This window comes from Carassius gibelio, chromosome B13 (genome assembly GCF_023724105.1).
Source record: "Carassius gibelio isolate Cgi1373 ecotype wild population from Czech Republic chromosome B13, carGib1.2-hapl.c, whole genome shotgun sequence".
Classification (NCBI taxonomy): Eukaryota; Metazoa; Chordata; class Actinopteri; order Cypriniformes; family Cyprinidae; genus Carassius; species Carassius gibelio.
In genome coordinates this window covers 25,129,045-25,151,570 of record NC_068408.1, presented here as the reverse complement: position 1 = coordinate 25,151,570, position 22,526 = coordinate 25,129,045, and the positions used below count along the sequence as shown (strand labels likewise).

General features: G+C 42.8%; 2 protein-coding genes across 6 annotated transcripts in view; both read left to right on the top strand.

Moving 5' to 3' along the window:
* rtn4b (reticulon 4b) overlaps positions 1-996 on the top strand; it is a 13,868-nt gene extending 12,872 nt beyond the window's left edge. For all 4 annotated transcript variants that reach the window (XM_052572411.1, XM_052572410.1, XM_052572412.1 and 1 more), the window contains 2 exons: positions 1-14; positions 364-996. The exon at positions 1-14 is cut by the window's left edge and continues 45 nt beyond it. In XM_052572411.1, the coding sequence (XP_052428371.1) occupies positions 1-14; positions 364-406 (57 nt within the window). In that variant the 3' untranslated portion in view covers positions 407-996. The remainder of the gene's footprint in view (positions 15-363) is intronic.
* A 2,537-nt stretch (positions 997-3,533) lies between these two features.
* ppp1r21 (protein phosphatase 1, regulatory subunit 21) overlaps positions 3,534-22,526 on the top strand; it is a 29,788-nt gene continuing 10,795 nt past the window's right edge. The window contains exons 1-11 of one of the 2 annotated variants that reach the window (XM_052572417.1): positions 3,534-4,097; positions 4,304-4,372; positions 4,455-4,601; positions 5,256-5,333; positions 6,416-6,580; positions 8,135-8,193; positions 10,587-10,681; positions 11,004-11,056; positions 11,261-11,410; positions 12,496-12,597; positions 13,289-13,377. In XM_052572417.1, the coding sequence (XP_052428377.1) occupies positions 4,038-4,097; positions 4,304-4,372; positions 4,455-4,601; positions 5,256-5,333; positions 6,416-6,580; positions 8,135-8,193; positions 10,587-10,681; positions 11,004-11,056; positions 11,261-11,410; positions 12,496-12,597; positions 13,289-13,377 (1,067 nt within the window). In that variant the 5' untranslated portion in view covers positions 3,534-4,037. Of the gene's footprint in view, positions 4,098-4,303; positions 4,373-4,454; positions 4,602-5,231; positions 5,334-6,415; positions 6,581-8,134; positions 8,194-10,586; positions 10,682-11,003; positions 11,057-11,260; positions 11,411-12,495; positions 12,598-13,288; positions 13,378-22,526 lie in introns of both variants that reach the window. The other variant, XM_052572416.1, reaches the window with a different exon arrangement.

Below are 22,526 nucleotides of genomic sequence, written 5' to 3'. Positions count from 1 at the left end.
GATGGCATGGGCCAGTAAGTCAAGCTCATTGATGAGGGTTTATTTAGAGTGGGGGGGCTAGACACTCGTTCTGGAGTTTATCCCTGATTGAAACCTCATGTTTGTTAACTGACAAGTGTTAAATTGGAATTAGACCTAAGCTAGAATCAGAATTCAGACCTCAAAATACAATAATGCTGTGGGTTATTCTGATGCTGTGATTTGGTAATTAGTATTTAATTAAATTGACATTTATTCCAAGTAGCTAGCAAGGAGATGCTTGTTTGTAGATTACATTGAAGGATGATCTGTTATCAGTGGTGATGGAGTCATAGTAACGTCTGTGTATGACTCTGTGTGTGTGTGTGTGTGTGTGTGTCCCAGGATTCAGGCCAAGGTTCCAGGAGCGAAGAAGAAGTCGGAGTGATTGTGGACCAGCTCTGATCTCCTCTCATCATCTTCGGCTCTATCTCTATCTCTGTCTCTGTCTCTGTCTGTTTTCCTCACTCTTCGGTTCATTCTCATGTCTGCATCTTCATCAAGTTGCTCTGATACTGATTGTGAAACACTGGTTGCAGAATAAATTAAATATAATGTTTAATGTCTGAGAAATGTGGTTTTGATCCTTCAGAAAATGAAATGCACTTCAGGTCTGCTTTCCTTTTTAATGAAGGAAGTTGAAGAGTACCAGTATTGGCTTTTTGTGACGTTTAAGATCCTATGACTGTGATTTTACTTGATTGACTGGAGTTTCTCTGTCATACTCTCTTATCTTAGCAACTTTTCTAGATATCAGAACATTTGAGCTCCCCTGCAGGATCATCTCTGGATGAACACGTTTACATGAAGCTTCCTCAACAGAAGTTATTGTATTTAAATCTATTTATCTCTGGACCGATTGCTAAAGCGAGCAGCGTTTGCCATGCTAATAACTGAATGAAACGCGTCCCGTTGTCTGAACTCTGTGAATGCATTTTGAGATGTTAATGAGAACCAATAAAGCTTGTAGATCAGTCAGTGTCTGTGTGAGATTATTGTGTTAATACTTCAGTGTTAATGCGGTCTCTCGTATACGGACACGGCTCTAGGAGCAGTTGTGTTGTGTGCTTTTGTTGATTTAGGTTTTTAAAACACCATATAGGTTTATGTTGTTTATTTTAGTACTCAAAAATGAGAAAGGTGGCTTTGACAACTAGATGAAATATCTAAAGATTGTAAACTAATTTTGAGTTGATTTTTAAGTTCTTCTATTTTTTAATGCTACATCATGCCTCCTCACTTTGTGTTCCTGTTGTTCTGCATTAGTCTCTGGCTCTATAATCATTGTGCAGTAGCATTAATCTCAGTTCCTCACACTTATATATTTCTTCAAGGATCTGGATTTCCTATTCTGGGTTAATCCGTGACGAGTGTGAATGTTGAAGGGAGGGTAGATCCGTCTCAATAATGTGTTCGGTCATTCTCTCTACTCTCTGGAGCCTGAGCTCATCCGAACACACGATAGATTCAATCACCGCTGTAGAATCTGCTGTGATAAGACCTGCATTCATCTTCAGAAAACTAATTAAGATATTTCTGATGAAGTCTGAGAGATCTCTGACCCTCCGTAGACAGTAATGGAACCGTAATGTTCCCAGGCCCAGAAACATAGCTAGGACATCATCATTCTATGAAGCTACAAGAATACTTTCTGTGCACAAACACAAAAGTGTGTTCAGCGTAAGCATCTGAACACAGGCGACACTCGCTCCACAGCAGACGGGATGAGCAGGAGAAGAGTTATAATAATAATTCATTACATTTATATAGAGCTTTTATAGACACTCAAAGTGCTTTACATTGTCAGGGGTATCTCCTCATCCACCACCAGTGTGCAGCATCCACCTGATGATGCTCCAGAACACACACACACACACACACACACACACCAGTGGAGAGGAGACAGAGTGAAGAAGCCAATCAGCAGATATGGGGATTGTTAGGAGGCCATGATGGTCAGAGGCCAATGGGTGAAGTTAGCCAGGATGCTGAGGTCACACCTCTTCTCTTTTCGAAAGACATCCTGGGATTTTTAATACCACAGAGAGTCAGGACCTCGGTTTAACGTCTCATCCGAAGGACGGTGCTTGTTGACAGTATAGTGTCCCCATCACTACACTGGGGCGCTAGGACCCACACAGACCACAGGGTGAGCGCCCCCTGCTGGCCTCACTAGCACCTCTTCCAGCAGATACCTAGTGTTCCCAGGAGGTCTCCATCCAGGTACTGACCAGCTCAGCCCTGCTCAGCTTCAGTGGGTGACCAGTCTTGGGCTCCAGGGTGATATCGCTGCCGGAGTTTGGTTGGTTTTGTGTTCTTTGTGATCATTTAGTATTCTCAGCTTCAGCCACAGACATCACATGGACTGTTTTACTGATCTCCTAACTACGCTTCTGGACCTAGGAACATTACAGCTGTGTGTGTGTGTGTGCTGGTGTGAGCGCAGGGGTGTGTGTGTGGTTTAGGAGATGATCAGCACAGAGACGTCTTCAGGTCTACAGCTAAGAAACCTTTAGTTTAGGTTCAACAGTCAGAGACCAGATCAAACTCATGATGGATCTGCTTCTCATGTGTTAGCTGTGCTCTGCATGATGTTTTAAATTGTCAAATAGTTCATCCAGTATGTGAGACCAGTGCTCTAAAAATAATGTTTTTTTGTGGTTATTATAGAAGAGACACTTTTGATTTAGTTGTAAAACGCTGAACATGTGAAAAGATACTTGGCCCAAGCACTGTGAGATCAATCTCAGTTCTTTCTCTGGTGCTCCATGATCTGTGTCCTGGCCTTTGTGGACAAATCTGTCCATCCTAAAGATATTTCTCTGAGGACCTGTCATTTACATAAAGTACTGTAACTATAAAGGAAAAGATTATTCCCAAATAACCCTTTCTTTCTCCAGTTCTCCAGCTTCAGTTGTGTTATCAGTGAGCAGTTTGACTGAGGACTGAACAACAAATGAAAGAGTCATCCTATTCATGTTTTTAATAAACGGTCTACATAAATACAGTACAGTAGATCATGTATCATTACATTAATAATTTGATCCAAATATGTGTATTATAATTTTGTAAATTAATTAATTAAATGTGTAATGTTAATGTAATGCTTATATTTAATTTCACAGAACATCATCATGCACCCTTTCTCTCCGTCGGTCAGTGTGTGTGTGTGTGTGTGTGTGTCCTCCCCCTGCTGGACACACGAGGAACCGCAGGGGCGTGGACCTGCTGCACACAGCCTCTGATGATAACCGCCTGCTCAGCATCTCGTGAGCGCGCTCGGCTCGTGTCGCATTAACAGCGCTCTGAGCAACAGCGACAACTCGGGGAGTTTCTGCTCTTTTCTCCCATTATAACCTTCAGACGTGCTCAATAAACATCACATTTTTATTATTATTATTATCAGCAGCAGCATTATTGTTATTATAAACATTATTATTTTTATTATTATTATCAGCATTATTATCATTGAGGATGGTGTTCATGTGATATGTTTTGATGGGGCTTTTATTTTGAAGGGCGTCGCGGTTGTCGTGATCACGTGATCTGTCGCTCCGCTGATAGAGTCGCTCTAAAGCGATATCAAACAAGAGATCCGTGAATCTTAATGTCATTTCATTTGTTTACCTGTGCGTTTTACAGCCAAAGTGTGTTTTACAGCGCGATATTTCGACGTGTCTGATGTCATTCTGTCTGAAGGCTATAGAGACGATACAAGGATCGAAACAAACGAACGATTTTAACAGGTTTGACTTGTAAAAATAATATACGGTCTCATAGACTGATAAATGATACACGTTACGCTGTTTTGATAAAGTCTGTGTAAAATATCCGCTGTGCTTGATGCAGATATCCGCTTAGCATTAGCTTTAGCCGCAGATGTGCAGTCAGTCACTGCTCACGTGACTCTATCTTCATAAACACACAGATGATCAAACACTCTCCCCGCAGCATATAACGTTATATTATCCTCGCGACACACACACACACACACACACACACACCTGACAGCCCACATCATGGCGAACGTGACGGATCTGCAGAGTAAATACAGTAAACTGGCCCAGGAGTACTCAAAGGTGAGCTCTTCATCATCATCATCAGACATTAATGATTAGAGTGACTTCTGCCGGTTCTTAAACACTGTCTCCCATCATTTGTCATTTCGTCTTCTAACGTTCAGAGTATGTAAATGATTAAGTGTGTAAAGTGTTTTATATGTGTGACTGACCGCAGTGCTGTGTGTGTGTGTGTGTGTGTGTGTGTGTGTGTGTGTGTGTATCAGCTCCGAGCTCAGAACCAGGTGCTGAAGAAGGCCGTGGTGGATGAGCAGACCGCCTCCTGCTCCCTGAAGGTGTGTGTGACGTCTGGCTCCTGCGCTGGAGGTCTGGTGGTGGTGTAATGGTGTGTTCACGTGTGTGTGTGTGTGTGCGCAGGATGAGCTGAAGCAGAAGGAGCAGAGCTTGAGGAAGGTGGAGCAGGAGATGGACAGCCTGAGCTTCAGGAACCAGCAGCTGACCAAACGAGTGGAGCGACTGCAGGAGGAGCTGCTGCTGTCTGAGAGCAAGAGCAAGAAGACCAAAGTACTCTCTCACACACACACACACACACGCAGATGTAGAGCTCTGTCAGAGTTGAAGAGACTCTAATGATCCGATCATTCTCTGTCAGGCCACAGGATTAGGATTAGTTTCAGAACACAGGGACCGTATCAGATGCTCTCTAAAGCCACAGTCATGCTACACAATTAGTTCCATTGACTTTCATTCATAGACATTCAAATGCGTAAGACTGGAAATGCAAGCAAGTGCAAAAAGCTTTCGTATTTCACTGTGTTCCAAAGTTCAAACTTGTTACTCTCTGCCTGTGAATTCACATCATGTGACCCCGTGTGACCAGCGACAGATCGATACGTCACAGCATGACCTGTCTGAATTAATATTAAATCTAAAACTGCAGCGCTGCAGGAAAGTGGAGTGGATTGTATGTTTTTAGATCTAGGTGTATTATTATTGTTTGTGTGCTGAATTTAAGTGTTTAAAAAGACAGAGCATGCAGAGCAGAGCATGAAGTCATATCCGGACCGATGCAGGATCAGAACGACGTTCGCACACTTGTAGTGTAGTGTGACCGTGGCTTTACTCTGACGCGTGAGAGCAGGAGGATGTTAACATGCATCAGCAGTCACTGTTGGTTTGTGTGTGTTTGTGCAGAATAAAGGTGACTCTCCATCTCAGGTCAGCCTGCAGACACAGAGCGTGTTTGATGAAGACCTGCAGAAGAAGATCCAGGAGAACGAGCGGCTTCACATCCAGGTGTGTGTGTGTGTGTGTGTGTGTGTGTGTTTGGGACGCAGATCGAGTCTGTACATCTGACTGTGTTTGAACAGTTTTTGAACAGATGAGCTTCATCACACAGTGAATGCATGGACTCTCTTGGCATGTTAAGACACTCAGTAATGTCATCTCAAACAGCATTTAAACAACAGTTCAGAAATCACAAAACACATATCACACAGACGGTCACACTCACACAGAAACATTCTCAAACACAGAAACTCACTGTCCATGCTGTCCCTACACTTTTAACAATAAAACACCTTTGTTTCAGAAAAACTACATGATATTTCTTAGCAGTGAGGTGGAGATGTCTCTGTTTGTAAAGTAATTAGCTTCACACACACAATCTCTCGCTCTTGCTTTATCTCTCGGTCTGGTTTAGAACAGGCAGAATTGTGCATCTGATCTGAACTGTATACAAACTAACTAATAAAGAAATGGCAATTAAATAATGTCAAATTCAATTTGATTCCTGTAATTTTAGACCAGCAAGGTTAAAGAGTCAATTGTATTGCCTTTCTTAGGTCAGAATCTGCAGAATAGCTTCAGATTACACTGTGTTCTAACAACTTGTGATAAAAAGGATCTTTTCCATGCTAATCCTAACTAGCCATGACGGCGACACACAGGTTTTTATTTTAGAAACCGTTTATTTTTTCTATTATTGCGACGCTGCGGCTGGATCAACAGCATTTAAACTATATGAATCTCAGGTGATTATGTGCTTTATTCAAAGTTAAACCTGCATTATGTGACTTTTAATATAATTTTGCGTGACCTTATAGCCGTACTGAAATCAACAACAGGAAACTTGTCACATGTAGTTAGGTCACTGTGTTAGGAACCTGCACCCTGCTGGACAAAAGGGAGATAAATCACATAAGTTAAACAGCGGGGAACCTCAGGGTTCGGTGCTTGGTCCTCTCTTTTTCTCCATATACACAATATAACTAAGAACAATCATGCAGATAGTCATGTAGTGTTAGCAAGTGTAAAAACACATGATCAGAAAGCTTCAGAGCTCAGCTGCTGATAGTGTTGTGTTCTTCTGTCTGTAGTTTTATGAAGCGGATGAGCAGTACCGTCGTCAGGAGGCTCAGATGAGAGCGCGGCTAGATCAGCTGGAGAAAGAGTCTGAGCAGCATCAGGCCGTCGTCGACGCTCTCAACCGCAAATACACCGACGCCATCGAGAAACTGCAGAACGACAAAGCCCTTCTGGAGGTCAGGGACACATTCTCATGCTGGAAACCCATTGTGTTCACTAGTAGGACTGCAGGATTAATCTCATGATGATCATCTCGTCAGTGAAGCGGTTCTGTGATCAGTAGTGAATCTCCATCATGTGCTTCCAGATGGAGCTGTAGTTCAAGACAAGACACGCAAAACAAAAGCATGAAAACGATCATGAATTTGAAGAAATTGTTTGAGATTCTGACAGCTGTATCTTCTCAGTGAATACAGCTCTGTGTAATAAATGCTGCTCCATATGAAAGCAGGTGAAAATACCACATTTAATAACATGTTTTAACTCTAAACTGCTGGAACAATCGGTTATCTGCAAAGATCCATGGGGATAGTTTCCCTGGTTGAGTGTGTTGCTGGATCAGAAGGCTCTGTGTTCATCACTGACAGCACGAGCTGTGTGTTTACACACGTGACGCTGCGCTGAACAGAGGTGCGTTTCCCAAAAACAACTACAGTCTCAACTTCTGTCGTTACCAATAGTGTTCAATGAAACTTATGACCAAAGTTAGCCCTATTTTAGTTTTTGTTCAGTGTACCTTTTAAACTATCAGTTAAATAATCTGTATCACCCTAGATATCGGTCGACCTCTAAATGTGTAAGTTGTGTGTTTATTAGTCACGCTGAGTGAATGAAAGCAGTTCAATCTTCTGTGGAGTTTCTCTGCTCTTCAGATGATCTCAGAACCGCTTCACTGACGAGATGCACATGACGATCACATATCGTTATATATATAAAATGTGTTTGTGTTACGATATAACTAACAAAGACATTCAGAAAACAATGAAATTGAAACCAAATAGTGTTGAAACAGGAAGTGAAGTAAACAGAAGAGAATGACAAAATAACGGTCCACATTAACAGAACATAAACCTCGTTAGCCTAGCTGTATAACCGTTAGTTCTAATCTAACTGGACAAGAGACTGTTGATATTTCCAGCTGTGCGTGTCCTAGACGGACTGTCATTCAACTACACGCTCAAGAACACAGATCCATTCATTCAGAGACACGTAATGAAACGCGCTGCTGAAATCATTTTAACTTTGAGCTCCACTTTAGTAGCCTCATCTGACCAGCTATGTGTCTATTTTGACTAATATACCTGGCTCGGTCTGCTGGACAGACTCTAGTCAGATCTCTCTCTCATTCACCGTCTGTCTAGGATTGTTAAGTGCAGATCTGCCGCGCCGCTGTACAAATCAGCAGGACACACACTATCATTACTAACTTATTTAATATTCAGTCCACATGCATGAAGTGTGAAACGAGAAGGGCATAACCTTCTGAGAAAAGAAATCACTGTTGCTGTGGTTTGCTCGTCAGTAGCGCTGTATTGTGATCTTGTTATTATCGTGACAGGGATGGAGCTCAAAACACTTAAATCACTTTGGAGGCTTTCATTCTGATCTAGTGTGTCTCGAGACGTGTCTTCTGAACCAGAACCTTTAACCCAACGCTGGTGCTCCTGATATGTGATTGATGACGTGTGTGTGTCCATGAGGAGGTGTAAATGTGTGTTCAATGATGTCAGGTGAAGGCTCAGACGCTGGAAAGAGAAGCCAAGGACTGTCGAATCCGAACTGAAGAGTGGTGAGTTTTCACATCCACTGATGATCCTGTGTTTGTGTTGTGTAGTATGATCCACTTTATTCTGATCCGTCCCACTGTGAGTGTAATGAAGGACATCATCACGGCTTGCTCTGGGAGCGTCACAGCTTCACCAGGACACAGTTTAGACACCGAAGCTGGCAAACTAAAAGAACACCGCTTTAACCCCAAATATATTCATTTGCATGAGAGCACCCCAAAGGCATCCGACCTTTCGGTGTTCATATCAAACCACATTTAGAGAGTTTAAATATGAACATTTGAAATGAAACACTTAAAGTTAAAGAAGCCTATTATCAGTATGTATTTAGGTCATCCTGATGTATACAGACACAGGAAGTCAGTGTCCTTCACATCTATAGTGACCGAGGGTTTGAAGGACCAGGCCATGATGGGTTTCAGGAAACCGCTGCAAAAGAGGAAGTAAAGCACATCAGATTCCTCCCTCAGAGACCAGGTCTATTATTAACCCTTATATATCAAATAAGTCTACAGATAATAAATTACATGACATTTGTGATCTCTTGTAAACCTAGATTAGATCAAGTATTTATCAGAGAGGTCATGCAAGAACATATTCCATCACACTGTCAGACGTGCTGTATTGGACTGTCCTGCTTTTAATGCATGTAGAGAACACGTATGAACTGAACTCACTTAGCTATTTCGCATATTTTTGCTATGAAAAGTTTTAGAATCCTTATCATGTTAATGTAAAAACTTGTTTGTTTGCTGTTTTTTTCACACAAATTGTGAATAAAAACAGAATGCAATGATGTGGAAGTTTTACATTTCTGTGTTATTCAGAATACAACATAGATGACATGTCAAATGTTTAAACTGAGAAAATGAATAATTTTAATTTTGATTTTAAATTTCATGGCATCAACACATCTCAAAAAAGTTGGGACAAGGCCATGTTTACCCCTGTGTTCATCCCCTCTTCTCTCTATAACAGTCTGTAAACGTCTGGGGACTGAGGAGACAAGCTGCTCAAGTTTAGGAATAGTAATGTTGTCCCATTCTTGTCTGATACAGGCTTCTAGTTGCTCAACTGTCTTAGGTCTTCTTTGTCACATCTTCCTCTTTATGATGCACCAAATGTTTTCTATGGGTGAAAGATCTGGACTGCAGGCTGGTCATTTCAGTGCCCGGATCCTTCTTCTACACAGCCATGATGTTGTAATTGATGCAGTATGTGGTCTGGCATTGTCATGTTGGAAAATGCAAGGTCTTCCCTGAAAGAGACGAGGTCTGGATGGGAGCATATGTTGTTCTAGAACTTGGATACACCTTTCAGCATTGATGGTGCTCATTGTTCTAGATGTGTAAGCTGCCCACACACACACTCATGCAACCCCATACCATCAGAGATGCTTCTGAACTGAGCAACGATAACAACTTGGGTTGTCCTTGTCCTCTTTAGTCCGGATGACACGGCATCCCAGTTTTCCAAAAATCTAATTTTGATTCGACCACAGAACAGTTTTCCACTTTGCCAAAGTCCATTTTAAATGAGCCTTGTTCCAGATAAAACACCTGCGCTTCTGGATCATGTTTAGATATCTTTTTTGACCTGTAGAGTTTTAGCCGGCAACGGTGAATAGCACGGTGGATTGTGTTCATGACAATGTTTTCTGGAAGTATTCCTGAGCCCATGTTGTGATTTCCATTACAGTATCATTCCTGTATGTGATGCAGTACGGTCTAAGAGCTGAAGATCACGGGCATCCAGTATGGTTTTGACCCTTGACCCTTACACACAGAGATTGTTCCACTATTTTTCACCGCAGCATTGGGGGAATTGGTGATCCTCTGCCCATCTTGACTTCTGATAGACACTGTCACTCTGAGAGGCTCTTTTTATACCCAATCATGTTCACAATTGACCTAATAAGTTGCAGATTGGTCCTCCAGCTGTTCCTTATATGTACATTCAACTTTTCCGGCCTCTTATTGCTACCTGTCCCAACTTTATTGGAATGTGCAGCTCTCATGAAATCCAAAATGAGCCAATATTTGGCATGACATTTCAAAATGTCTCACTTTCAACATTTGATATGTTATCTATGTTTTATTGTGAATAAAATACAAGTTTATGAGATTTGTAAATTATTCCATTCCTTTTTTACTCACAATTTGTACAGTGTCCCAACTTTTTTGGAATTGGGTTTGTATTTTTTTATTTTTATTTTTTTCAATATATATAATAAAAATGGCCTAAGATGAATAAAAATGTATAGCACTAGTGACCCTTTAATACACCGAGGTGCAAAGCAGATCCAAGCACAGCTCGATGAAGATCAGCAGTCACCTCTCACTCAGATGTCTTCTGATGTGTGTGTGTGTGTGTGTGTGTGTGTGTGTGTGTGCAGTCAGCAGCAGCTGAGGAAGTACCAGAGTGAAGTGAGCAGTCAGTTAAAGCACAGCAGCAGTGTGATCCAAGAGAAAGTGCCCTTCAACGACACCCGTGAGTATCACACACACACACACACACACTCGCTCTCTCACACACACAGACTCCCACGCGCTCGCACACATTCTCACACACTTGCACATACACTCATACACACTCACACACTTGCACACACACACTCGCGCACACACACGCACACACACACAGTTACACTTGCTCTCTCACACACACACACACACACTCACACTCACACTCTCTCTCTCGCACACACACACACACATACACACACTCGCTCTCTCTCTCACACACACACACACACACACACTCACACAGTGTTTGGTCGTGTGTGTCACTGTGAGTATTGTGTTTCCTGCAGAGCTGAGTGACTACAACAGTCTGAATGTTCCTCTGCACAACAGAAGGCATCAGGTGAGAGGGAGTCTGTCACGTTCACAGACACAACAGTATTCAGACTTGAGCGTGATGAACAGTCTACCATGTAAAGAGATTACCTTAATCTGGCTAATGTCATACTCAAAGTAAACACAAATCAACATGTGCAGTATTCCTATTTTGGTCACATTATCGAAGTGCAGTATAGACGTGTGTGTGTGTGTGTGTGTGTGTGCGCAGCTGAAGGCGCGTGACGTGGCGGCTCAGGCTCTAGGGTTTGTTCAGAGTCTGGTCTCGGCTCTGCTGAATCTACACTCATACACCGAGCAGAGGGTCCACATCTATCCTCTGGACTCCTCCATCGAGGCCATCTCCCCCGTCAACCTGAAGGTACAGCTCTCACTCCTACTGTTCCTGAATATGAGTGAGAACTACTATCTAATAATTCATGTCTAGTATTCAATAATACATACTATTATATAATAAACAAGTACTTTTTTAAAATGACCAGTAGATTCAGAATAAGTTCTAGGACTTAATGGAGTAGATACTAGTAGCTAAAATAATAAGAGAACAGATGCTGGTGTGGTTTAAGGACTGAATGTTAAAGGGGTCATATGATGTTGCTGAAAAGAACATTATTTTGTGTATTTGGTGTAAATGAAATGTTTTTGTGGTTTAAGGTTCAAAACATTCTCCACATACTGTACTTTATTGTTTCTCCTCTATGCCTTGCCTTCTGAAACATACATTTTTACAAAACTCATGTTCTGATAAGCGAGGTGTGCTCTGATTGGCCAGCTATCCAGTGCGTTGTGATTGGCTGAATACATCAAACGTTACACCCCTCAACATGTACTGTTATGGCGTGTCCTGGTCAGAACACCAGCATGATGGGACAAAAACAATAAAACCTGTTGCTGATCCAGTGGGAACATAATTACTGATTATAATGAAATTATATACGGTCTTGAACTGGAATGAACGGCCGGGGTCTGAGCGAGGTGACCCCAGCTGGACTCAGTGAAAGCCAATCCAGCGATCCACAGTGTGAAGTAGATGTATTTCCTCAGCGACCAGCACGTGTGAGCTCTAGACATGATGAAGCAGAACAAAGCAGTTCCACTTTCACAACCAAACACACCGCTTCTCCACAAAAAGGCTCCGGCGGCAGCAGAGAATAAAAGGAACGTCTTCTTTCTTTGCATGAACACCTGGGTGGCGTTATACAAATATTTCCACACAGTGATGTAGACGTGGGGGGTGTTTGAGTTTTAGGGGGCGTGGTAGATGAAGAATATCTCTGTGGATTTTGAGACTTTAGTCTTTGGGTCTGACCCCTTTAAGATAGCAGGCCGTAACTCTGTAAGCTGTAAGCCACGCAGGATGTATTGATTATTCTTCAGTGCTGAATTAAAGCTCTTGTAATGTTGAGTCTGCTGATTTGTGTAAGCGGAGCATGTGTGTGTGTGCAGTTCTCTCAGTATCTACACGAGAACGCCTCGTACCTGCGTCCACTAGAGGAGGATCTGCTACAGCTGCATCACAGCATCACAGAGGACGGCATCACCACTCTGGTGAGACACACACTCACACACACACACACTCACACACACACACATACTCACTCTCTCTCTCTCTCTCTCTCAAACACACACTCACTCTCTCTCTCTCTCTCTCTCTCTCTCTCTCTCTCTCAAACACACACTCACACACACACACACTCACTCTCTCTCTCTCTCTCTCTCTCTCTCTCTCTCTCTCTCTCTCAAACACACACTCACACACACACACACACACACACACTCACTCACTCACTCACTCACTCACTCACTCACTCACTCACTCTCTCTCACACACACACACTCACACACTCTCTCTCTCTCTCTCTCTCTCTCTCAAACACACACTCACACACACACACACTCTCTCTCTCTCTCTCTCTCTCTCTCAAACACACACTCACACACACACACACACTCTCTCTCTCTCTCTCTCTCTCTCTCTCTCTCAAACACACACTCACACACACACACACTCTCTCTCTCACTCTCTCTCTCTCTCTCAAACACACACTCACACACACTCACACACACACACTCTCTCTCTCTCTCTCAAACACACACTAACACACTCTCTCTCTCTCTCTCTCTCTCTCTCTCTCTCTCTCTCTCTCTCTCTCAAACACACACTCACACACACACACACTCTCTCTCTCTCACACACACACACACACACACACTGACTCCAGTCTCACTGTGTGTGCAGGAGACACTGGTCAAGCTGCAGGACTTCTCCAGATCCTTCTCCTCCTACAGCAGCTTCCTGCAGAAGATCCTGCCGTACCAGCTGCAGAGGTGCGAGCGCTCACAGCTTCCCCTCGACAGAAGCACACCGCAGCTCAATCAGCTGCACACACATACAGATACACACATACGTGTATATAACAGAGCTGGGAAAACCAGAATACACAACCTCAAACCGTAATTTTCCCACTTCAGTTCTTTAGTTTAAAAAAAAAATCCTTTTAATACTTTCCCCAGGGTTGCCAGGTTCACAAAACAAGGCTGACTGCTACTCAAAACTAGCCCAATCACGTTTTTCACGAGTTTACCCCTTTGTTGGGTGTCCCCTCTGCCAAAATCACATTAAGAGCGATCACTTTAATTAAAAACATACTATAAAACAGCCCTTGGCAGCAGCCCTGACCTTCCCTTAATAACTACCTCCCGTCTGTGTGTGTGTGTGTGTGTGTGTGGTCATGTGTCACAGTAACACAGAACAGTCATCTGAGCCATCGGAGCAGCGGGAGAATATGGGTTTTACATTAAAACTGAAATCTAACTCTATTCATAAGGAATGCACTCTTTAGTATGAAAAAATTGTCCTACCTTTAAAAAGCAGGTCATATGGTATTTTAAAGTGTCCTAACAGGTTTAAATGCATCTGAGGACAGAAATCATTTGTAATTTTCTCATTACATTGAAGTCATTTGCCAATGATTTTCAAACTATTCGTTCCAAGCAAATTGGGAGCAAACCCCGCCCTTCCATAAGCATACTCTGCTCTGATTGGTCAGCTGGCCAAGCCTGTTGTGATTGGCACAGAGAGGAGTCCTTGATCCGTTAGCCAGTGCTACCATTGACAAAACACCTTTACATAAAACAGTATAGTGCTCCAATCCGTTCTTATGATAATGACATAAAACACATTCTTAGGAAATAGTGGGTTCACAGCAACTTATCAGAACTCCTTCAGTTAGACAGTAATATTGTGCTTTATCTGGAAACCTACATCACAAATTAGCACTTAAAAAAAAAAAAATGGCTGAGATTGCACTTGCTTGGATTTGCAGTGTGACATTCATCCCATCCCAATCATTTTATATAAAAATATTTTTTCAAAGTTTTAAAAAAATCATATGCTAACAATGCCAATTTCAATTACAATTTCGTTATTTCAAATGTAGGCGCGTTGCGTGTGGCAAGCGCGCTCATAATGTAAAAGAGACGCCGACGCGACCACAACAGTGCCCAACATCAAATGGCAAACATAATGCAAGCGGAACGAAACTGCTCGTTATTGTGTGGTTGACGGACCGTTTATCAGTTTTGGACCAGTGCAGCGCGAGCCGATCGTGATCATGCGACACTGTTACTACACAGCGCTAATAAGAGATCCAGTAAAGAAAGCATTTGAATTTGCCACAGAAGTAATAACATCGCTGCAAGATCTAGAGAGAAACATTCACATTTCTCTGTTATTAACGGATCAAACAGGACGTGGAAACCAGGAAGAAACATTGTGCCGTGAATGAACTATCCAGTGTCCAGATCTGCAACATTCACCATGGATTTACTGTAGTAACACTAACTGCAACCATGAAAGTTTGGCAGGAATAGTAGGCTATAATGCCTTCAAGTAACATTACGTCTGTTTTATTTTGACATGAATACAATTGCTGCCCTCAAATGTTGATCTGAAATAAAATAAACCTTGGTTTATAACTACTACAATTTAATTTTTTTTCTAAGAAGCTGTTTTGTTTTATATGCTCATAAGAATAATCAGTTATAGCTCCAGAATTACTCAAAAATATCACACTTTATTATGTTAGTTAAAAAAAAAAAGAAATCAAGGAAATTTCTCTGGCATTTCTTTATTTTTGCTGTATCAAAACCGTACCGTGACACAAGTGTATCGAACCGAACCGTGAACTTTGTGAACCGTTATATATATTAGTGCTGAGAAAAAAATTAATTGCATCCAAAATAAAAGTGTGTTTGCGTAATATATGTGTGTGAACTGTGTATAATTATTTTGTATATAAATACACGCATATGCATGTATTAATTTTTTTTGCATGTATATAAATAATTTATATTATATATAAGTATAAATAATTTTATATATAAATAAAAATATGAAATATATACACGCATATGTGTGTATTTATATATACAAAATAATTATACACAGCACACACAAATATATTTTATGCAAACATAAACTTTTATTTTGGATGCAATTAATTTTTTCCCAGCACTAATATATATATATATATGTATGTATGTATGTATAGATATATATGTATATGTATAGATATTGGGGGGGGGGGGGGGGTCCCGGATTGTTAAATATGTACATAGGGGGGGCCCCAAGGAAAAAGGTTGGGAACCACTGGTCCAGCGCGTCAAGGCGGGTTCTCATTTTCTTTGAGCAGTTACAGTTTTTTCTCTTAATTATTTCTTCAGGTTAAGTGGTGTACGGATCGGTACCTTCCCGGTGCATTTTCTGGGAATAATTTGCAGTAAGACCTGTTATTGAGAGGCATGTTGTGGTGATCTTGTTAATCTCTCTGTGTTTGCTTCTCTATTATGGCGACTGCGAGCCCATCCAGTAGCACAGTGAAAGAGAAAGATCCCTGTCGTCGGTGCGCATTCAGGTCGATGTTCTCGTCTAAAGACTCTCACCCTCTGTGCATAGTGTGTTTGGGAGTTAGACCTGCTCAGGCTGCACTCACTAATCCTGAATGCTGGCCGCACTGCTCTCAGTTCCTGTTAAAGGGGGGGGGGGGATGCTATTTTTACACTGTTAAAGAGTTGGATTCCCATGCTAAACATGGACAAAGTTTCAAAAATTAAGTTGTACGTTTGAAGGAGTATTTCTGTTCCAAAAATACTCCTTCCGGTTTGTTACAAGTTTGGGAAAGTTTTTTTCGAGTATGGCTCTGTGTGACGTTAGATGGAGCGGAATTTCCTTATATGGGTCCTGAGGCACTTCTGCCGGAAGAGCGCACGCTCCCGTATAGCACAGCACTGAGAGCACAACAGACTTCACTGATCAGAGCGAGAGCGTCGCCAAATGTCACAAAAGAAGTGTGTTTTTGGTTGCCAGGGCAAGACAACCCTGCACAGATTACCAAAAGAGAAACAGCATTAAGGGACCAGTGGATGGAGTTTATTTTTACAGAGCATCAACGGAGTTGTGCAAGTGTTTGTGTTTGTTCCCTGCATTTCGAAGATGCTTGTTTTACAAACAAGGCCCAGTTTGACGACGGATTTGCACATCGTTTATTTCTTAAGGATGATGCAATCCCAACGAAAAAGGGTCACGATCGTGTGTTGGAACCGCAGGCGGTGAGTAAAACTGCTTCAAATATCTCTGTGTTGTTAACTTAGCTATCGGCGTGTAAGCTCATCAAGTAAACCTTGTACACCTTTAAAGAAAAAAAACGACATAAAGTGGAACTTAGTCATTTTCCAAAACCACTAAGCAAATATATACAGTTTCAGTACATACCACATAGAGACGTCGTTTGCTGATGCTGCTCTTGTTAAATTTCAGCCTCTGGATCTGATTCTAATAAACGGCTGAATCTGACTGTTAGCCGTGGTTTGTTTTGGATGATGTTTTTTTTTCCTCACAGTAATGTCACAGCTTCCAAACGCTCTCAACGGAAAAGCCTACTGGCGCTCGTGATTCTTTAGCTCCGCCCACACGTCACGCCTCCAGACGCTCGTGTTTTTCCGGAAAAAAAATTTCTCTTATAAATATAATAAAACTAAAGACTTTTTGGAGATATGAAGAATGCAGTACTAGTCTATAGGTACTCAGGATTAACAGGATATTGAGTGAAAATGAGCATTTCACCCCCCCTTTAAGGGTTTTGGAGTGCAGAGTAAGAGTCACGGCCATGAATAAAGGAGATCCGAGTTTTTCCGTGCCTCCCGTGGAAATGAATGTGGTTGCTCTGCGGGCTCAGTACAGCTGGGTAGAGTTAATGGACGAGCTATCTCCAGAAATACCCTCTTTGAATCACACCCTTTGGCTGGGGACAAAGAGAAGGATGAAGATGATGAGATGATTGCCCATCTCTTAGAGGGGGATTTGGAGGAGGATGATGAGGACGCTATCCTCCCTCCTATCTTTCTTCCAGGCCTCGTAGTGTGATCGGTGAGTCCCCCCACCATGCCAGAGGAACTGGACCTTATTGAAATGTGTAGAAGAGTGGCTGCTAAACTGTCTATCGACTGGCTATATCAGTAAGAGGGCCAGGGTACAGGGAGGGATTATGATAAGAGGCTGCCATCGTGTGCTTCCCCAGTCAAGCTACTGCTACCAGCCATCCCAGCATGTGTCACAGAGATGCGGCAGTACAGGGACAAACCCTTCTCACATAGAGTTCCTGTTAAAGGCAGCCCTATCCTCCTCCTCTCCTTCTCTGCTAAAAAGGACAGAGGTTGTCTGCTTGTCTTTTTAAAAGAATTTACAGATCCTCTGCTGTGGCTGCCAGAGCCTAAATGCCGCCTCACGGCTCACAGCATACCAAGCTGAGCTCATGGAGGAGATGGGGAGACACACTGATGCTGCGTCACCTGATTCAGCTTTGTGGGAAGAGATCTGCGTCATTGCATGGGAAAGTATTTGAAATTTGTCTCGGCCACCCCAACCCATGCATCTAGGGTTTGCCTCTCCTTACAGGGAGGGTCAGTCAGGGTACAGAAACCCTAGAATCCTAGAAACCCACTCACAGGGTCTCTGTAGCACTCCTCTACATGAGACTGGAGTCTTGTTACCCTCCTGCCTAAGCATCAGTGTGATTCATGAAAAATGTTCAAAGGACGGAAGTTCTCTTGTTGGAGTGTTGACACCATTTCACCCAGTGCCCCACATGTTGTTTCTCCCCTCTCCACCCATGGGGTTATGCAAGAGAGAGGATGAAAGTCTCAAGTGTTTCTATTTGAAATAATTTAAAATGTTCCCTGTGCATCCAGGCAGTGGGCCAAGGGCACACTTTTTATTTTTTATAAAAATATAAACAAAAAAGCAAAAAAATACATACAAATCAGAGCTGCAACCCCTAGCTCCATCTGCTAGATGGCGCCTCCATGTCTTCAGTGAGCAAGAGCTACAGCAGTCCGCTCTCTGCTCACACAGAGAGTTGGCGCGCATGCGCAGTACACCCTTGGGTAATGTCCATGGTAGAACAAGTTTATCATCTGCAGTTTGTTAATGTCTACAGCAGAAGGGGAGTCCGCTCGGATTTTAGAGGAGGAAATAACCTCTATTGAGCAGAGTAATTCAGGTGGTGCCGCTGGAGGACAGCCACCATGGTTTTTACAATCACCTAAAGGATTATTAGGAACACCTGTTCAATTTCTCATTAATGCAATTATCTGATCAACCAATCACATGGCAGTTGCTTCAGTGCATTTAGGGGTGTGGTCCTGGTCAAGACGATCTCCTGAACTCCAAACTGAATGTCAGAATGGGAAAGAAAGGTGATTTAAGCAATTTTGAGCGTGGCATGATTGTTGGTGCCAGACGGGCTGGTCTGAGTATTTCACAATCTGCTCAGTTACTGGGATTTTCACACACAACCATTTCTAGTGTTTACAAAGAATGGTGTGAAAAGGGAAAAACATCCAGTATACGGCAGTCCTGTGGGTGAAAATGCCTTGTTGATGCTAGGTCAGAGGAGAAAGGGCCGACTGATTCAAGCTGATTGAAGAGCAACTTTGACTGAAATAACCACTCGTTACAACCGAGGTATGCAGCAAAGCATTTGTGAAGCTACAACACACACAACCTTGAGACGGATGGGCTACAACAGCAGAAGACCCCACCGGGTACCACTCATCTCCACTACAAATAGCAAAAAGAGGCTACAGTTTGCACGAGCTCACCAAAATTGGACAGTTGAAGACTGGAATAATGTTGCCTGGTCTGATGAGTCTCGATTTCTGTTGAGACATTCAGATGGTAGAGTCAGAATTTGGCTTAAAAAGAATGAGAACATGGATCCATCATGCCTTGTTACCACTGTGCAGGCTGCTGGTGATGGTGTAATGGTGCGGGGGATGTTTCTTTGCACACTTTAGGCCCCTTAGTGCCAATTGGGCATTGTTTAAACACCACGGTCTACCTGAGCATTGTTTCTGACCATGTCCATCCCTTTATGACCACCATGTACCCATCCTCTGATGGCTACTTCCAGCAGGATAATGCACCATGTCATGAAGCTCAAACTGGTTTCTTGAACATGACAATGAGTTCACTGTACTAAAATGACCCCCAAAGTCACCAGATATTAACCCAATAGAGCATCTTTGGGATGTGTTGGAACAGGAGCTTAATCTCCGTCGACTGCAAGATGCTATACTATCAATATGGGCCAACATTTCTAAAAGAACACTTTCAGCACCTTGTTAAATCAATGCCACATAGAATTAAGGCAGTTCTGAAGGCAAAAGGGGTCAAAGACAGTATTAGTATGGTGATCCTTATAATCCTTTAGGTGGGTGTCATTTGCCAAAAGAGGCGGGGGTCTCCATCCCATCCTGGACTTACAGGACCTCAACAAGCACCTCAGAAAGTACAAGTTCAAAATGCTCACAGTAAAAACATTATACAATGTTATTCGTCCTAAAGACTGGTTTACATCAGTAGATCTGAAGGATGCTTACTTTCACATAAGCATTTATCCGGTGCACAGAAAATTCAGTGAACACCCTACAAATTTTTTTCTGTTCTGTTTGGCATTGGTTCCACGAACTTTTACAAAATGCATCGAGGCAGCTCTAACACCGCCGATAATAGTGGGTCTTAGAGTGTCCGCTTATTTAGATGATCTCCTTCTCTCTGCTCCATCATGGAGGCAGGCGGAGATAGATATGAATCGGTTTGTCTCGTTTAAAAGGCTTGGGCTTAGTGCTCACACAAGAAATAATTTACCTGGGTCTCAGGCTGAACTCAGACCTGTACCAGGCATTCTTATCAGAGGAGCACATCGACAATTCGTGGTTATCTCTCCCTTTTCCAGAAAGGGAAAAAAGTCAAATTCAGACTGTTTACGTCTTCTTGGCCTGATGGTCATCCCGTTTGGACTGTTACAATGAGAGAGTTTCAGCACTGGGTAGTGGCACAGCGATTATGTCCGAAGCGCCACCTCAACCACAAAGTGATAATGTTGTCACATTGCTTGTGCGTTCTCCACTGCTGGAGGGCTCGCGTTTTTCTGGAATCAGGGACTCCGCTGGGAGCTATTTCTCTGAGAAAGGTGGTAACGACGGATGCGTCACTCACAGGTTGGGGTGCAGTGCGCAAGTGCAAAATAGCGAAAGGAAAATGGCCCATCTCGCTACACAACGCACATTTAAACTTCCTGGAACTGTGTTTCTAGCATATAAACATTTCGTGCATTTCCTACAGAATCACCACGTTTTTGTCAGATCGGACAACACAACAGTGGTGGCATCATTGTGTGGGATTTGAAGCATCATTCATTACAATCGACTCATGTCCCGGGAATGATGAATGTGGGGGCAGACCTCCTGTCCAGGGGGAATCCTCGGTACGTAGAACCACCTCAGGTAGTGAACCAGTTTTGGGAGAGGTTGTGTGCTGTAGTTCTATTCACCTTGCACGAAAATACCCATTGCTCCCTATTGTTTTCTCTGGCAAGAGATTCTGCACCGAAGTGTGTGGTTGCTTTGGCTCACCCATGGCCAAATGTACTGTTTTACAAGTTTCCTCCTCTGAGTCTGATTGTACCAACTCTAAAAATAGTAAGAGAGTGCGGTCACTCATTAATTCTGATTGCGCCAAACTGGTCAGGGAAGTTGTGGCTGCCGGAGATAATCCAGCTCCTGCGCCATCAGTGCAGAGGTTTTTCATCTGGCACCGGACAAAGTGGCTCTATGGGCCTGGCCCGTGAGAGGTTGAATCTTAAGGGTTATGGGTTTGCCTCCGAGGGTGATTGCAACAATTCAGAATGCGAGAGGGGCTTTGACGTGCTCTGCATTTGATAGGAAATGGAATGTTTTTAAATAAGGTGCGCTCAAAGGCAAACTGTACCTTTTCAATGTTCAGTGGCAGAGGTGTTGTGTTTTCTGCAAGAACTTTTAGATAAGGAGAGAGCCTTCTCTACCGTTAAGGTTTATCTTGCTGCAATTTCTGCTTGCCATGTGGGGATCGACAGGAGTACTATAGCCCAACACCTGCTTGTGTGCAGGTTTATGAGGGGTGCGAGATGTCTGAACAGGATTTCAAAGCCACTGATTCTGCCGTGGGATCTGTCCATGGTCCTTAATGCACTCACTCAGTCGCCTTTTGAGCCGATAGATAATATCAATTTGAAGCTCCTTTCGCTAAAGGTTGCTTTGTTATTGGCTCTGATGACTGCAAAATGAGTTAGTGAACTTCATGCTTTGTCGGTTCATAACTCTTGTTTGGTATTTCATGTGGATTTCTTGCGAGTATCTCTTAAGACTAACCCAGCTTTTGTGCCTAAGGTAAGCAAGTCAACTTTCGCCTGTAGTCAGGTGGATTTACTGGCTTTTCACTGCCCCCCTTTTTCCTCATTGGAAGACGAACGACTTCATTGTTTGTGCGTTGTCACTATGTGGACAGGACGAAGGGATTAAGAGAGTAATCAGTTATTTGTTTCATGGGCTGGTTCTCATAAGGGTAAACCTATTTCTCATCGGCGCCTGTCCCATTGGCTGGTGGAAGCGATTATATTTTGTAATAATAGCATGGGTCTAAGTCTTCCAGAGGAGCTGAAGGCTCATAGTGCCTGTGGGTTAGCCACCTCGTGGGCGTTGTTTAAGGAAGTTTCAATTCAGGACATTTGTGCGACGCGGAGTTGGGCTTCACCACACACTTTTGTCAGGTTTTATAGGCTGGATGTTACAGAGCCTTTGTTGGCTCATTCCATCCTAAGTGTGTAAAAAAAACCAAAACAAAATAAAAAAACACTCGTTCAGATGTTGTTTTTATTTCACATGTCTCCATCTTATTCTGTGAATAATACATGGAGGGCTTGTGTTATTGTTTTCACACATTACTGAGTTGGTTGGCACGCCTGCTTCGGACAGCATATCTGCAATATGGCAGTTGTCTATATCCCATAGTGAGATACCGATCCCTGGTGCTCTGATAACTTGAGTGAGGTATCTCACCACACTTCCCTCCTTGCAGTAGCTCGAGAAAGAGATATGCT